Here is a 17112-nt window from a genome sequence, read left to right on the forward strand (position 1 = left end):
TTTCGCTTGCTACCGTCTACCACGAAATAAAAAATATACTCCACCATAAATGTAAAATAACGAGTCGTAGTACTGGTAGCGATTAATTAATGGAGTAGACGATGTCAGGTCCCCTTATTAGTGTGGAGAAGAGAAGAAGAAGAAGAAGATAAGGTAATTTCGCACATGGTTTTTCTTTCTTTATGATGCTGTCCTGTTGTTCTGATCACTTAATCTCTCAATATGATTTAAAAACGAATGTTTAATTAAAACTTGGTTGATTAGTAAGCTACAGTGATAATCTTACCTGTTAGGGACTTGATTCTCTACTTTTATTTTGTTCTTGTCTAGCTTTAAGTGAAGAGTTTTTTCTTTGTCAATTTTCTTTGGTTTTGTCTTACTGTGATAGTACTTACCTTTTTATGGGTGAGTATTTTTGTGATTAGGTTTCCGAGCTTTGTGTCTTAGGGTTTCAACAGGTGAGAGGTTTTATTTGATTTGATTGTTTTTTCTTTTCCTTATTGGCATAATTGGGCTCAAGAATTCCAACTTTGTTTTTTTGATAAATGTAAGACTTTGGCTTTTTAATTTTATTTGACGACTGTGTTTCCTGCTTCACTGCCACGGAATCGGTGAAGTTGCTTAATTTTGAATGAGAAATTCACAAGATTTTGAGAGTTTACCTGTTCTTTGAGTGCTAATGCTCTTCATGATTGTGGAGACTTTAGAACGATTGGTTTTTCTAGGTAGATCTAGTGGATTTAGAATCTGTATTGCTAGTACTTTAGGGAATCTAGATGGCTCTACATATGATGGAAAACCTCTGGTTCTGCGCACAGAAAGTGCATGAATCTTCATTAAAGTTTACATCTAAGGTTCAGATGTTGAGTTTCTGGAACCAAGAGGTTCCACTGGTGGGAGTTGGGTCGTACTTTCCAAAACCATGAAGCGAATTTGCATGTGGATATTGTCAACAACTGTTTAATGTTTGATGATTCTACATTGTAGTTCCAGATGCTTAGAGTGATTAAACTTGGCTCTCTGTGAATCTTTTATTTTTTTGCATCTCTGCAAAATGTACATTCCATTGAGATGTGTTTGTGGGTTTGATTTAGGGGCATCTAATTGTCTGATTGATTTGACGATTGATGTATATATCCTCAGTGCTTTCTGGTGAAGGGACCTATGTCACTGCCGCTGTTAGTTCTATAGTTTCTTAATTTTTAGCGCTGATATCACATACTTGGCCCATGAACATGTTGCCTATGTTGTGCCATTAAACATGTTTACACTAGTTAAGTGTGAAGTTACTGACAAGTTGCATTCAACTTCTGCACACAGCCTGTTCATTGTTTCTCATGCATTCTGACAACTTCTGCACACAGCCTGTTCATTGTTCCTCATGCATTCTGATTGTCATGCACTTCTTTGTCCATTGAAACATCTGAATAAACTGAATTGTGTTTAATTTTTATCTGAAAGTGATCTGCGATCTTGTAATTTACAGGTCTGTTCATCAGTGTCTTGGTCACTTTATTTTCATGCAGCAAGTTTTGGGGAGATTATTGCACATAATTTGCTGAAGTTCCCTATCTTTTCGGCAAGCATCAGTCCTTGCAAAGATCCCGTTTCTTGTTTTACATATGGTAAATCTATCTAAATCCATGCAAAACCTTTTCTGTTCCTCCTCTCAAATAGTAGAAATTAACTCGGTTTTGGTAAGTCAAGGATAACAAAAGCATAATGATTTATGAGCATTAGCTAAGAAATGAATAGCTATATAAGTTCATGCCCTGGTAATGCCCATACATGGATAGCTTTTTATGATGTAAACACGAAGTAAATGTTTCACTACCTCGATGTTATTTCTTGGTTGGTTGATACAAACATCCTTAAAGCTATTTTTCGAACTTCTTACACTAGTCAAAATCCTTGCTTCCTGGGTTAAAGAAGATAGTTATTTTATCGGAGTTCATTCATGAAGCATGATAATTGGTTCTGTTCTTGGATTGCTACTTCTCTTGTCTTACTATTCTCTATTTTGCTATAATTTAAGGCGACATATGAAGATCTGCCGCCCAGCATGATAAAGAGACTTGCGAAGGAATTGAAGAATCTTGATAAATCCCTGCCCGAGGGCATTTCTGTAGGGATAAATGATGATGATTTTTCAGTCTCAGAAACCGATATTGAAGTTCCAGGCATGCAATGTTTTCCTAAATTTAATCTCTTTAAGATGTGTTGAGATTTATGTTGAATTAAGATTATTTTGTTTTGCAGCTGTAACTGCAAATGAAAATAATGTTTATCGCATGAAGCAGCTTTTGTCTCGTGACTTTCGACGCCCTCCTTTAAAAGGTGGGTAGATGGGCATTTTGGTCACATCTTTATGTTGCTATGATCTGTAGGCTTTTGCTATTTATTTTGGTTCAAGTCTGGAAGTTTACATCGATAAGGAAATTTTGGTTTTATTGTGCTGCCATCCTTCGAATTTCATGTTACCCTCTAGGGTTCAAGTTTTACCTCTTCTGTTGTCTAACACCCTGTGAATGTACTGAACTTGATATAGTATGATTTAACTTCTCAACTGCTTATGCTTAAGAGCATCACTCCAGAAAGTCAATAAACAAATTACATACATATTACCCAGCCCTTTTTTTTTTTTTTGTTTGTCACGGCATGTGATCTGTCTTCTCTACACTCCATGACAGTGCTCTGTTGTGTTATTGTTGTAAATACAATGTTATGATGTCACACTCCAATAAAAAATAAGATATGCAAACTTATTATTTGACAGGTAGATCCCCAGACCAAGAATCAATAGGGTCTGAAACAAAAAGATCTAGTGTATCATCTGGCAGCAGGTCTCATAACCGCAAGGAGTTTCTTTCTAGGTTCGTGGACAGTCAAACTCTGACAGCCAGGCTAGAAGACTGGTTTGAATCGATATCAGAAAATTCTGGACAAAAGAAGTCTGCATTTGATGTTCCTTTTGAGTTGATAGAACTTCAAAAGTTTGATTATGCATTGGAAGGGGTTTCATTTCAGCAGCTGGTTCGAATGCCCAGTGCTGTTTATGCTTCAACATCTGATTCTGTGGAAGCAACTGCTTATCTTGCTATTGAAGACTTTCTACATGCAAGTGTGAAGGGCTTGTGGGAGGCATTTTGGAGTCAGGATGATCCTATGCCTTTCTCAGTTGCTTGTCTATACAATGAGAACTTGAAATTCTACCAGGCTGAGAAAGCAATAGGTAATGGAAAACTTGGTGGTCTTTGTGCCACTGGTGTATTACTTAACAACCCTAGACATCCGCATGGAAAGTGGGACCATATTCTTGAATTGGCCCTTCTAAGGCCTGATATTGGAAGTGTAGCTGCGGGAAGTGACCGGCAACTCTCTTTATCTGTTCTGGGTGAGGCTCTCTTCTATGCTATACGCATGTTACTATCAAGAAGCGTGAGCAGATTGAATTTATCTGAGAGTCCAAATTGTGCCTATGTTCTTCTTGTTGATTCTCAACATGGCGGGGTTGTAAAAGTTGAAGGAGATGTAGATAAATTGGAGTTTGATGTGAATAATGTTTACGACTGTTCCGTGGACTGGATAAAAAAACACTGTAAAGTCACAGTCTCTCCTGTTGATAGGATCTGGAACAAGCTTGGAAATGCCAACTGGGGAGACATTGGTGCTCTACAGGTACTTTTTGCTACTTTCCATTGTATCGTGCAGTATTCAGGGATGCCTAAGCACTCGATTGAAGATTTAGCAGCTGATCATGGTCCTCGCCTCCTAACAAGAAGAGTGGCAAGGCAGTTAGGGGATTCCAGAGTTAATGGCCATGGACTATTCCGGTTTCAGCAACAGAGTGTTTCTCCTGAAATTGTTGAAGTTCCGGATGAATCTATCAAAATAAAGTCTGAAGAGTTGATAATGAAGCTGGATGTAGGATCTGTACTATGGTTGGAAGACTCTGAATGTCAAAAAGGTTATCAGATCAATGATGTCCTGCACAATAATGAACTACGGTATTACATAGCATCGCCTGTTAATGATCCTGGTAAATCTTTGTATCTTTATGTTGGTTCCCATCCTTCTCAACTGGAACCAGCATGGGAAGATATGAATTTGTGGTATCAAGTCCAAAGACAAACTAAAATATTGGCTATTATGAGGCAGAAAGGTCTGTCTAGTAAATATCTACCACAATTGAGTGCTTCTGGCAGGATTGTTCATCCTGGCCAGTGTCGAAAACCCAGCTCAGGTGGGAACTGTGATCACCCATGGTGTGGTACCCCAATTCTCGTTACCAGTCCAGTTGGTGAGACAGTTGTTGACATGGTAAATGCTGGCAGATTTGGTTTGGAAGAGGCTATCAGGTGTTGTCATGATTGCGTATCTACACTTTCTACAGCTTCTTCCGCTGACATTCGGCATGGAGACATTCGGCCGGAGAACATAATTTGTGTCGTGTCTGGGGGGAGGCATCCTTATTTTGTCCTTGTTGGTTGGGGTCATGCGATTCTTGAAGACAGGGATCGCCCTGCAATGAACCTCCATTTTTCTTCTACTTATGCACTGCAGGAGGGAAAACTGTGCTCAGCTTCGGATGCAGAGAGCCTGGTATACGTGCTCTACTTTGCCTGTGGTGGAGCTTTGCCTGATTTAGATTCGGTTGAGGGGGCACTGCAATGGAGAGAGAACTCATGGTCAAGGAGATTGATTCAGAAGAAGCTTGGTGAGTTATCAACTGTGTTGAAAGCTTTTGCTGATTATGTAGACAGTCTTTGTGGGACACCATATCCTATAGATTATGACATATGGCTAAGAAGATTAAGGAGAAATATTCACGATGGTGACCATGGAAAGGAAGTTGACACATCTGGCTAGGACTTTTTCACTGGTGTAAGCGGCATAAATGAATCCATAAATCATATCGATCATTCTCACTGCCTGGGAGCAAATGATAGAATATGGAGTTTAAGCACTTGTGGTCGATTGTTAAGCTTTGGACGATCTGGAGGTTTTTTAAGTCTTAAAGGGAGAAAAGGAAGTTCAAAATCCCGAGAATGGTTTGATTGTGCTCCCACGTGGCTTTTCGATTTTGAAGATTCTTCTGGCCGTTCCTTCTATTCTGTAAATAATTGGGACTGCATGAGTGTCTCTGTTCAGACCACGCCACACACTACAACACTACCTTTATTTTGCTGGCGTGTAGTCCCATTACACTGTAGAGTTTTAAAAAACGGTTGCTTTCTGCTTTGGTGCTGAGTTTCTTAGCAGTACGTGCAGCACTTGTTGATGGTACGAGTACTGTGAAAGTTCTGTAATTGTTCGAATCATAGATTCGTCCTGGTCATCATTCCTTGTAATTGGTTCATGACCGTGTACCCATTGTCTTCTTTTTCTCCATGATTTTCGTCTGTTCTTAAGGAGCAAGCTGAATGTCACGTTGTATTAGTAAAGCACGTAGCTCGCGTAATTTTTTTCATTTAGCATTTGTAACACTCATAACAATGACCTTGCAACTCATTCTTGTCAAGCCAAACACATCATAAGCATATCACCGAAGATGGTAAAGGAGGATAATCCAGAAATTAAGCAAAGGGAACATTACAACAAGACGTTATGGTACTTCTATGTTAAATCAGACTGTTCAGGGATCCAACTTCTACAGAGGTTCATATCCTTCGGCATGTAAAATCACCAGGGATTACAACCACACAAAGCATGCAGCAAGTAGAGCTTTAGTTTCTTCAGCTGTAACGTGGAAAAAAAAAAAAAATACAAGGCAGCAATCTCAAGGGCACCTTCACATGTACCATTAGAATTTACATCGCATGTAACTTTAGAATTTACACACATCAGATCAAAGTGGAAGTTCATTCAAGGGTTTTATTGCTGCAACGCCACTGAGATCAGGCCTCATGTACTTCTCGTACGTAACTCTCAACTGTGATGTTCTTGCAGCCTTTTGAAATCTCAATATCATCTCAGCACAGTCCCTACAAAAATCAATTTAGATCATCACCAGGCGGGAAAGTATACAATTTAGATCATCACCAGGCGGGAAAGTTTACCCAATCTCAATATCATCTCAGCACAGTCCCTACAAAAATCAATTTAGATCATCACCAGGCGGGAAAGTATACTCATGGAAATTAATCTTTTAACAAGAGGTACCTGATTTGGGAGACTTGATAATGTGTATGTCTGGTAAGCAAAGGAGTCCAAGCTGGAGATACTTGCAAGGTAGACCGAGCAACATAGATAGCTGATGCACATAGCATTGAAGGTTTGAACTTTAAAGCTTTATATTCAACCATACAGAGTTCGATGAGGTAGAATGCTAAATGCTCAAGCTGGCAATAAAAGTGAATATTAGGTTAGTAGATTCAAATTTCTATTGACAATAGTACAGACAAGAATGCATGACTTTTATCAGTTAAGAATCTAAGATCATCTGCCGTTGACCATCCAATATCCAGCCTTACTATAACTGGACAATCTCTTCTTTACTGAAACACAACCATGGAGGCTTTTACTGATATGCACATGACAGATTAGATGCAACAAGAGATCTTCGAATATCCAGATTTAGAGCCCTTTTGAAAGCCACATACCTTCTGGTCTGTTTGAGCAGCCTTGAGAAACCTCAACATGAAAACATATGGAGTCGGCTCATTTAGACGAAACTTCAACTTCTTAAGAAAAAGCTTCTCCTGAACACAAAGCAAGAAAACACTGCCACTAAGACCGAGAGATAGATCAACATCAGAATGTACTGATATTTTATGCCATCATCTTTCAGGAAAGAGGGAAGAAGATAAGTTGGCATCATTCTGTTACGCAAGTTTGTAAATAACATACAAATATGCAATAAAGCAGCACAAGGGAGAAAGTTTACAGATCAAGTCCATCCAGGAAAGATGTTTACTTTCCTAACCCAGTAACTACAAGAAGAGAATCAAATCCTCGATGCCAAATATTTATGTCTAGTACCACCAGAATCTCTTTTACAAGAAACTAAATTTCAGTGAATTAAGATTGGTAATATGCAACATCATACCATCACAAACATTTGGCCTCTCGTGTATGACTCAGCCGAGATGCTAATTAAATCTTTGATCTGCATTGCATGGTGCAGAAAACGATGTATGAGTGTATTGTCTCAAAAAATAAAAAAATCAAATAAGATTTCAACTGAAACTGTGTGAGTTTGACATATTATTTTTTTACCCTAGGATGCCAAAAATCTTCGTATTTTGATGCCAGAAGCAGTGCTGTAAGACCAACCAACTGCAGTTCACTCTTCTTAATTTCAACTTGAGATAGGTATCGATCTAACAATGTAACCATTAGATAAAGTGTTTCCGGCATTAATTCAAATTTGAAGTGTACCTGCAACCAAAAAGGAAAATAAATTACTGTAGGAAAACAGCAGCAAAAGCAAGATGCTTAAAAGTCAATTGAGAACAAATGGGTGCCCACTTCAATTAGCCAGTTGATGACTATGCCCCGCATTTGAGGTGTAATTTCTGTGTGAATTGCCATGTAATTTTCCAGACATAAATTCTGCACCTGAAAAAAAGATCATAAACAACACAAGCAACAAAACAAATTAGATTTTATTTAACAACTAATGGGTTGCCAACAGAAGAAGTGAACAAGGGATGGGAACGAGATCAGTAAGGTAAAAGTCAAACCATCATTCACATGCCTGGTTTCATCAGCTCCAAGTCCCAAAACAAACTTAGAAAGTTTATAATGATTTAATTTGTAGAAAAAACATGAAAAGATATGTGATCATAAAATGGATTGACTTTAACATCATTGAAGACCTGGAACGATTCACTTGATATCAGATTTCCCATTCAAGATGAGATCCCAATGATACCTATACACCAAACAGTATTTTCAAGTGAGATCCCAATGATAACTATATATCAAATAGCGTCCAATGTTTGGCACCCCAAACCAATCTCTCCCTTAATGTCACAGAACAGCACTAAAGCTTCTCACTTCCCACCAATCATAATTTGGTTTATTAAAGCAATATGTAGAAATTGTTGAGTAGGCAAAACATAGACCATGTCAACCAACATTTTAAGTTGACCATAATCATTTGGTTAATTGATGCAAATGTGATGTTTTAATTTCCATAATCAACAACAATGGATTATGGATTATGATTTTACTCGATTATGGAAGTGAATCCACTCAAAGTGAAGAATTGCATTTATATCAATTAACGTGTGCCCTTGGAGCACATGACTGAAAAATCTACTGAACAATTATATGCAACCTGCTGTGGAAGATCTGGCCCCATTCTCACCACTTAAAACACAAAACTCTCACAAGGGTGCCTTTTCTTGCAATCATATATATGTATAAGAACTAGTCTCTAGCAGCTAGTCTTTTACTTTATTTAGCTGAAAATTGTGGGCATGCTTGCTAAACATTTCAGCTGATTTAACTTCTTTCTTATCTGCCGGCTAGTTGTATTAGACAGAGTAATTAACAACTTAAATGAGTTGTGTATGCAACGGCATTGACAAACAGATCAATATTGGAGAAGAACATTTCTCCACAAGATTTTTACACGTTAATTTGCAAAAAATTCTCAATCTACCTTTCTTTCCATCATATATTATTTAGCTGAAGACTGCTGGCGCCTCCAACATTTCAGCTTAGTCAATTCCTATCTCATCTGACAGCTAACTGTTATTATACACGATAGTTAACAACTAAAAAGAGTGATTCATGGTGTTAGATGTCAAATCAACCTAAAATATGGGTGTGCCTGTGAAGGAAATTTTTTCAAGAACAATGGCGTCAAGTTCGATCAAATCCACTAGAAGAATGACTCCAACTACCATATAAAAAACGCAGCACAGGGATCCAGAAAAATGAATTGGGAATAAAAGAGCAATCACCTCCAAAACCCAATAGTACTCGTATATCTCGTCAACATACTCAGCAACTTCCAGTTGATTGAAAGTATCATCTATACTTGGTAGCTTTTCCTGCTCGATAACTTCACCATGCTCCTCTAGTAACTACAAAATAATGGCAATTGTTAGAAAAAATGCTCAAGAACAGTTAGACATTATGACAGTGAATTAGTCCTAAACCTTTGGTCCTGTCATTAATAAAGATGTATAAGATCTCCTTCGACTTGATTTTCTTATGGTGTTGACATTTGATTTGTTATCAGCGCCTGACTTCTTGTTGCTGTCAGGTGAAGGTTCTCCTTGAGTAACGTCTTCATGGGCGACCAACGGCATGTTTTCTGAACAAGACGTGGCAGATCCTTTTTTCTTTGATGATATAGCAGCAATGCACTCAGACTTGTTTGAACTAGAGATGCACTTTGATCTTGAGGTCTTATGGTTAATTTCAGTCTTTAGTATTGGCTGGACCAATGAATGCAGAAAAAGAGTTAACATGACTAAGAACAAAAGAACAAATCTTTGTAAATTACTCTCAAGTTGTGAGATAGAGATTTCATTTGAGCTATACACATTAAAGCAAGATCAGGATTTGATAGTCTGCTATCTAATTAAAATCCTGATCTTGCTTTACATTCACTTATTGCCAATTATTTGTAATTAGGCTTATGCAGCTTAAAGATGCCATCTAACATGATTTCAATCTCAAGATGACATATGTCATGAAATTCAGCATGCACATTCCAGTGCTTTTAAATGATTTCAAACTTCCACACCATGTCAGCTTTGCCTGAAGACTACAACAAATTATAAACTCTCACATTGCCTAAAAAAATTCAAAAGATAGAAATAAGCAACACCATAAATGTTGTCTAACTAAGTGTAGACAATGAGTTAATTTACAAAAGAATGAAGCATGGATAATTGGGAAATAAGAGGGAAAAAAGTAGATATAAAACACAGCTCATACCCTGACAGATTTTCTGGATACACGGGCATCAGCATTAGCTCGATCCCTGGGAGCCCTATTTACAGATAGAAAAGATAATCATTTGCAGCCCCGTCAATCATCAATTGATAAAAGGAAAAAATTTCTCGGCCATGATTCAGAAAAATAATTAATCTCTCTCAGTTTAAGGATTAAGTATAAATTGCAGCTAATTTATGTTTTTGTAATTGTAATGCTATGCTTTGTTTTGAAATTTTTGACTCATCTATTACACAGAAAATAGAATACAATTCATTGATGAGCAAAGAAAAGGAAAACCATTTTGTTTATGCAAATAAATTAATATGTACAAGAGAATAAATTGAATTAGAGCACAGACAGCAGTTCCTTTTTTTCCTTTTTTGAGATAAACAGATAATGGTTACTTACATTAATATGAAGCCATCACTCACTCTATTTCTCCATAGATGGCTCCTACCCACGCCACCCTGAGATACTACTTTCTTACCCACTTTAACCTTAACTGCAACCAAAAGAATTGAGATATAAATAGGCATATAAATATCATGAATCTTAGTCAATGGACTGCAGAGCCAAGTATAAAAGAGACACGAATCAATTTGTCTTACCAGGAAACCCACTAATATTCTTAGTTTTCTCAAAGTTTTCATCATTCTCCTACAAATGAAAGGTAAAAAACAGAAAAAGGCACTAGGAATCAGACGAAACCAGTACAAAAATATTTCATTAGGAATAGAAAGCAATTCTTTTCTTTGAAAATTGTATGTGATGAGATTAACCTTTGCATTGCTTGCATCTGCATGGCTCACCCTCTTCAGCACTGGCAGAGACTTCCTTCATGTCAAAAGTAGGAACAAAAAATATATCAATAGCATATATAAATTGTTATTTTAATGAGTAAATTTCATACAAATAGAATCACAAACCTCATCGCCGCAACCAAATTCCCTGCATTCCTCCTATAAAATTAAACATAAATTTAGTTCAAGAAATTATTGAGTCGCACAAGACAGCTGCAAAGCTTCTGGCATTGATACTAACAGATTTGTGTTGTACCCTTATTCCTACCTAGATAAAAAATATGACTAACATAATTCAAATACCTGCTCTTATTAATGCCAAATTCACGGCCATGATTCTTGGTGTTGGTCTTCTGATCATCCAAAGAGGCCCTTAGATCTTTGTCACCTACTATTGTCCAAGACCAGTAACTATCCAATGAGAATCCCCATTTAGAGATACAATGAAAGTAAGTATTTTGTTATACCTTTTCTAGAAGCATGAAAGTCACCAGCCTTTCTACTTGTATTATCCTTCATTTTTCCCTAATTTGAAACAAGAAAATTATCAATACTCTAGAATTACAGGAGGAATAATTGAAGCGCCAGATAAGAGAGAACATTGATATTTATTAGCGATGATAAAAACTTTCATCTTTCAACTGGCACAATGTGGTAGACTTAGGTGCAACGGGCAGCTATCACAAGTACTATGAACTTATTTTATGATTACCCATGACAAAGACAAAGTATATAATGGTGACCAGATTCAATGTTAGGAAACCTCATCCAACATTGGCGAATAGTTCCTCATGAATCATCCATGTTTAATGAAAATCTCAATTCCTTGGATAAACAAGTTTGAAGTGTGAAATTAGCGGGAGCTAAGTCCCAAAAGAATACCAAATTCAACTTGTAGAAATTCACTCTCAGTTATGAAGCAATCAAGAAACAGAAGAAAGCAAACATAAATCTGAAGGAGGAAAGCAGCATATATTGTACTCTATTGAATTTGGAGAATGCTGTGGCAAACAGTGAGAGAAATTACAAATCATCAACTGTATGGCAAAATATTGGCCAAGTTTAGGATTTTCTTTTCAAGGAAAGAAGAAGAAGCCTGTGTTTGCTAATGCAAGGACAACCAAAGCATGAAAAGTGAAGCCAAGAGAAAAGAGGCTAATTTTCCAGAATTCCATAAAGGAAGAAATTCAGCTACGCTGATTAGAATTAAAAAAAATGATTTCTGCTGAGCAACATGGAGACTCAAGCAAGCAACAAAGAACCTCCCTGACAGCATGCAAATCCAGAATAATTGACCATACAGAAATGAAAAAATAGGCAAGTGAATCCTGCCTGCCTCACAATTTGGAGGAAGTTATCTTCTGTCACACTAGAGAAGCGGGCTAGGACAAAAATGTTGGGTTTCAACCATTCCCCTCATCCTCCCTGTCTCCCCATTCCGCCAACAAACAAGCACTCAAAAGTGTGCTTCCCTTGTTATCTAACTAATTTGAAATGAAGGCATCATAACTGGATACAGAATCTAGTGAAATATTGTACCAGCAATTGAGCTGGATGCTATACTTCTAGGCTGATTTTGCAGAAAGAACCAGTAGGCAAAACATTTTAAGTTACCTGGTTAGAAACCAATAATGAATGAGAAAACATCATAAACAATGCAATGGGAACACAGAAGAAAAGAAACAAGCTGACAGAACACAAAAACTTGTACTTAGAATTTGGTTTTCATACCATTGCAGATTTTCTTGATGAAAGATTCACAGTCCTAGAGCCTGTACTGCTTGAAATCCTAAAGGAGTTGATGACAAGCAGAGAATCATGTCAATCTTAACCAGAAACAAAGGAGCAATCAATCAAAGGACAAGAAAATATGGAATATCCTTAACAATGACCCTCTGTAGCTAATTTATATAGAAAATCTAGCATGCATGGAATGCTCAGAAGAAATTCTGCTATGAAGAATTAAATTAAAGTCAAGAAAGATAGTTATGCCCCCGTAACCTGAATAAACTTTGATTATTTACTCAATTGGATAAAGAAAACGTTCTTTTTAACTTTTGTCCATATCTTGGAGCCAAAAGCCAAAAAGATAGAAAGCAAGAGAGAATATATTCCCCTGAGCAATCATGGATACCTAAATGTTCAAATTGTCTTTCATAAAAAAATTTGCAGATAAACTCTTCTGCCTTTATAGAACTTTTATAAACTTTAACGATAAAAGAACTTTTCATAATTTTACTTGCAGAAATGAAAAAAGGATTTGCACGTAAGACATGAACAGGAAACATATGCAACCAGTAGATAAAAATGCTCTTCATATATTAAAAACTAGGCATGCCAATTCAAACACTCACACTGATTTCAAACCACCATATGCCGCATTCCTTGCACAGCTACTCTGCACATTGCTTACATCAGCCAATGCTTTTCTTCTGGCATTTTGATTTACTGGAAAGGGCCACTATCAAAGTTTAACAATGACAAAGAAAAAATCAACAGAAAGATAAACTATTATTAAATTTAGCCATACCAGTCAGTCTAGATGTGTCATGTTTGCCTTTGTTCTGCACCACAATCTTCGAACTTCCCTTCATATTACATGTTAAGGGCAACTATTAAAGCATCCTTCAAATGGATATCTAAAGAAAGTAGCATTCTTAAATAAACAACCATTAATGCAGGAAAGGGAAACTTACCTTTGAATCACTTGTTATGGCAAGAGGATCTTCTTTGTTAGATATCCTTCTGTAGAATTTTTTTTTTTTTAAAAAAGATGTTAAAAACATATCAAGAAACAAATAAAATAATATATTTCCATTGTCCAATGTTTCCAATTTATTTAGAAAATGATCTCAATCAAGCCAAGGAGCCATCAAAGCGGGATGATGTAATTTCTTTTCTACATCCAACAATATTAGAAGATAAGATTCTTTGAAATATATCAGTTACCTTAACCTCTCCATTAAGCTGAGCCTTAATAAAAGTTTTTTAAAGCCAAATAACAAAACTTAAAAATCCAGATTTCTGATCTTTTCTTCACCTATAATTCACAAGCAGTTATGATGATTTAACAAGTCTACAGCATCACATACCTTGCAGGAAGAAGATTATCTCGGGCAGATTTACTGGAAAGAGAATTGAAAACATCACGCTTGCTAATCAAGAAGCATTAAGCAATAATAAGAATTTCCAGAGTGAACCTGAACTTGATTATACTTACATGCTAGCAGCATCCTTCATCTTTTCGTTTTCTGAATAGACTTTAAAAGTTCTAACACCTAAAATAAATGTAAAGGTAAAAAGAATTAGGTACATAAAACAATTCAAGAATCTGAATCATTAAGTCAGATCGAACAAAACCCAATGAAACCCTTTACCTGTTCTGGAAGTATGGGCATCTTCAGCTACACGGTTGATCCCCACGCTGAATTTTCCCTAAAACAGCACAAGGAAAACATGTATATAAACAATGAATTCATCAAAGAGACTAAAAAAAAGAAACAGTGTGTGGGTCTGTGTCATACTTTAGCAGCCACCATTATGTTTCTTTCTTTCTCGGTTCCTCTGATAGAAAGATCTCGAACTCGATGACGATAACAGATCTAAAGTTCTCTCACTAAATTTGTTTACCTAAACTGAAAAAGGAAAAAAACACAATTTCAACATCGTAGAAGGCATTGAAGAAATAATCACAATTCTAAAAACCCTAATTCTTAAACTTCGAATTAAAATACAAAAGCAAACGGATATAAAATGAAAACTTAATAGAAGTTAAAGAAAGATCAAAAAGATCAATCAAAGAAGCTATTAATGGTTAGATTATACCTTTAATGACGCTAATTTCTCTTCGATTTCTTTGTTTTCTCTTAAGATTTTTTGAGAGAGAGGGGCTGAGATTGGGTTACCGTTGCAGATGTTGATCAGTGCTAGATTTTTATGGTTTCAAATTTTTCGAGCTTTTTACTGTTATGCCCTCATTCGAATTTTGTTTCTTGTTGCGCTTTCTGATTACATGGGCTCGCTACCTTTATATTGGAGCCTCAACCATGTAATATCTGGGTCTCTAGGCATGTAACTAATGAAAATGTAATCAGTAACTTTTGAAAAGCTATAAATTGTTTTTGGTTTCCAAAGTTTTTTTAATTTTTTTAATTTTGTATTATTTTGATATATTAATATTAAAAATAAATTTTAAAATTTTAAAAATATATTATTTTAATATATTTTTAAATTAAAAACATTTTAAAAAACAACCATTACTACAAAAATAATACATTTAAAACCATAATTACAATCAAAATAATGATTATCATTATTCAGAATATATTTATTTTTATATTTTAAAAATAATTTTTTCTTTTTATATATATATATTAATTTTTATATTTTTTGATGTGCTAATATCAAAAATAAATTTAAAAAATAAAATATTATTATTTTAATATATTTTTAAATAAAAATATTTTAGAAAATAACTATTACTACAATACTACAAAAAAAACTTTTATACTAAAGGTAACAAGACTGATTAGGATTTTACTAAAAAAAAATGATTTATCATTTTAATTGGGGGAAGATATTTTTTCGTGGAAATTGTTTTTTTTCGTCTATCCTTTTTTTTTTATTTTTTTTATTTATCTGACAACCTTTTGTTTTTTATTGATGATATAGTTGAATTTTCTAAGAAAAAAAATTATTAACCATTCTAATATATGTATGTATGTATGTATGTATATGTATGTATATTACATTGATACATGATTAAAGTAACCTCCTATAAAAATAAGATTTTTTGAATGATATGAGTCACTTTTAATTAATCACTAATTAACTAATAATAAATTTTTCTTACAATCATATAATTAAAAACAAACGAGAAAATGAATTGAGGGAAATTTTAAAAATTAAAGAGAAAAATGGAAATGTCGTAAAAAAAATGACCTAGAAGCGAGCTCAAGCATGACCATCCCATTGCATGCACTATGCATTAACAACTTGTTTGGTTAGAAGTAATAGCCAGTGTCATGCAGTGACTGATTACGCCTATTTTTTATTATGTTATTTTCAACATTATAGTACAATAAATTATTATAATAATAGATAGTTACAAAAAAATCACCTGTAGTTTAGTTTAATCATTTTTTTTTATATAAATTATACTTTACATCACTAGATTTACATATTAAATAATAGTTTATATCCTTAGCCGCAAAATAAAAAAATATATGAATATTGATATGATTGTCATTTAATGAATTATGTAATTATCACTCTATTCAATGATTAAAAAGCCATAATACCTTGAAATAATAAAAATATCATCTTATCTTAATTAATGATTACAATAATATCATCCATAATTAATAATTCTCCCGGATAAAATGCCATAAGTGTACGAAAGTGGATTGATGGGTTTTTAGGATAAATTTTGATATATGTTTTTCTTCCTTTTCCCATCTCTTTTTATTTTTATTTGAGTACCACCATCCTTGTCTCTCTAAATAAACAAAAAAGTATCGTGTTTGTTTTTTTTATTATATATATATATAATAATTATTAAAGATTTATATGGTTATAATTTTAAAGTTTATGAAATTAATAATAATATATATAAACTGATCTGAATATTTATATTATTTTAAAATTAAAAATAAAAAAATTTAAACACCTATATTAATATAAAAAAAAAACAGGGCCATCCATGAGTCCCAGCAACCTCATTTAAACAGTTCCTCCTTTTCTTTTCCCCCGTAAAACGAGAATCTCATTCGCACACATGAACCCATCAAGCAACCGTATAATTCATCCCACCAATCCAACACAAAAACAACAACCAATTCCATATATTTGCTCAAAATCCATGAGAGTACAAGATAAGATTTCAATTGAAGGGTTGAGATGCAGTCAGCTGTAGATTTTCTAGAATTTTCTTTATTGCCTATTTATCTGAGAAATTAGGGGGCTTTGAGGAAATTGAGAAGTATAGACAAGAATACCATTCATAATAAATAAATAAAAATAAGACTTTCTGCATTTTTTTGATAGACAGTGTGCTACAACATGAGCACTTATTCTTACATTATACAAATTAAAACTACTCCCTCATTATTCCTGATCACAAGACCAGCACCCATGGCAGAGCCTTGATCAAGATTGCCTGCATCAGTGTTACATTTCAGAAATCCTACAGTAGGCTTATCCCATTTCTGACATTGGGTATTGAACAATCTGGCACACGCACTTCCACGGCTGCCAAAACTCCAGCCCCTGCTATACCACAGATTGCACACCAGTCATGCTTCCATTCCATATTCTTGAATTCCACTGGTTCCAAAGAGACCACATTGTAACCACCATTCTAGCCAATTGATCCTCAAAAATTCCCCACTTGGGAAATGTCTTGCTTTGAGAA

General features: G+C 35.0%; 2 protein-coding genes and 1 long non-coding RNA gene across 8 annotated transcripts; 1 reads left to right on the forward strand and 2 right to left on the reverse strand.

Moving 5' to 3' along the window:
• Nucleotides 1-50: 50 nt before the first annotated feature.
• On the forward strand, nucleotides 51-5729 carry LOC105117964 (uncharacterized). 3 transcript variants are annotated; one of them, XM_011015806.1, is made up of 6 exons: nucleotides 55-153; nucleotides 426-458; nucleotides 1487-1625; nucleotides 2036-2180; nucleotides 2260-2337; nucleotides 2777-5729. In XM_011015806.1, the coding sequence occupies exons 3-6, from the start codon at nucleotides 1623-1625 to the stop codon at nucleotides 4867-4869; spliced, it is 2319 nt and encodes a 772-aa protein (XP_011014108.1). In that variant the 5' UTR covers nucleotides 55-153; nucleotides 426-458; nucleotides 1487-1622; the 3' UTR covers nucleotides 4870-5729. The 3 variants fall into 3 exon arrangements, with proteins under 3 accessions (XP_011014094.1, XP_011014108.1, XP_011014102.1); XM_011015792.1 differs by lacking the exon at nucleotides 426-458 and having other exon boundaries at nucleotides 51-153; XM_011015800.1 differs by lacking the exon at nucleotides 55-153 and having other exon boundaries at nucleotides 160-458.
• On the reverse strand, nucleotides 477-1488 carry LOC105117957 (uncharacterized). The gene is made up of 2 exons (XR_840844.1): nucleotides 1366-1488; nucleotides 477-1321 (listed from the first exon to the last, which is right to left on the reverse strand). It is a non-coding gene; the product is annotated as an uncharacterized LOC105117957 (long non-coding RNA).
• On the reverse strand, nucleotides 5595-14678 carry LOC105117931 (putative cyclin-B3-1). Of its 4 annotated transcripts, none has more exons than XM_011015777.1 (24): nucleotides 14526-14678; nucleotides 14225-14335; nucleotides 14078-14135; nucleotides 13921-13978; nucleotides 13793-13825; nucleotides 13397-13445; nucleotides 13231-13264; nucleotides 13055-13148; nucleotides 12432-12489; nucleotides 11168-11225; nucleotides 11004-11091; nucleotides 10827-10859; nucleotides 10680-10734; nucleotides 10509-10557; nucleotides 10309-10402; nucleotides 9901-9955; nucleotides 9114-9395; nucleotides 8916-9038; nucleotides 7471-7560; nucleotides 7219-7380; nucleotides 7049-7108; nucleotides 6603-6701; nucleotides 6163-6341; nucleotides 5595-5984 (listed from the first exon to the last, which is right to left on the reverse strand). In XM_011015777.1, the coding sequence occupies exons 2-24, from the start codon at nucleotides 14237-14239 to the stop codon at nucleotides 5849-5851; spliced, it is 1962 nt and encodes a 653-aa protein (XP_011014079.1). In that variant the 5' UTR covers nucleotides 14240-14335; nucleotides 14526-14678; the 3' UTR covers nucleotides 5595-5848. The 4 variants fall into 4 exon arrangements, with proteins under 4 accessions (XP_011014079.1, XP_011014074.1, XP_011014065.1 ...); XM_011015772.1 differs by having other exon boundaries at nucleotides 13231-13288; XM_011015763.1 differs by having other exon boundaries at nucleotides 11004-11088; nucleotides 13231-13312.
• Nucleotides 14679-17112: the final 2434 nt, after the last annotated feature.

The sequence above is a fragment of the Populus euphratica genome, unplaced genomic scaffold, assembly GCF_000495115.2.
Source record: "Populus euphratica unplaced genomic scaffold, PopEup_1.0 scaffold5.1, whole genome shotgun sequence".
Lineage (NCBI taxonomy): Eukaryota > Viridiplantae > Streptophyta > Magnoliopsida > Malpighiales > Salicaceae > Populus > Populus euphratica.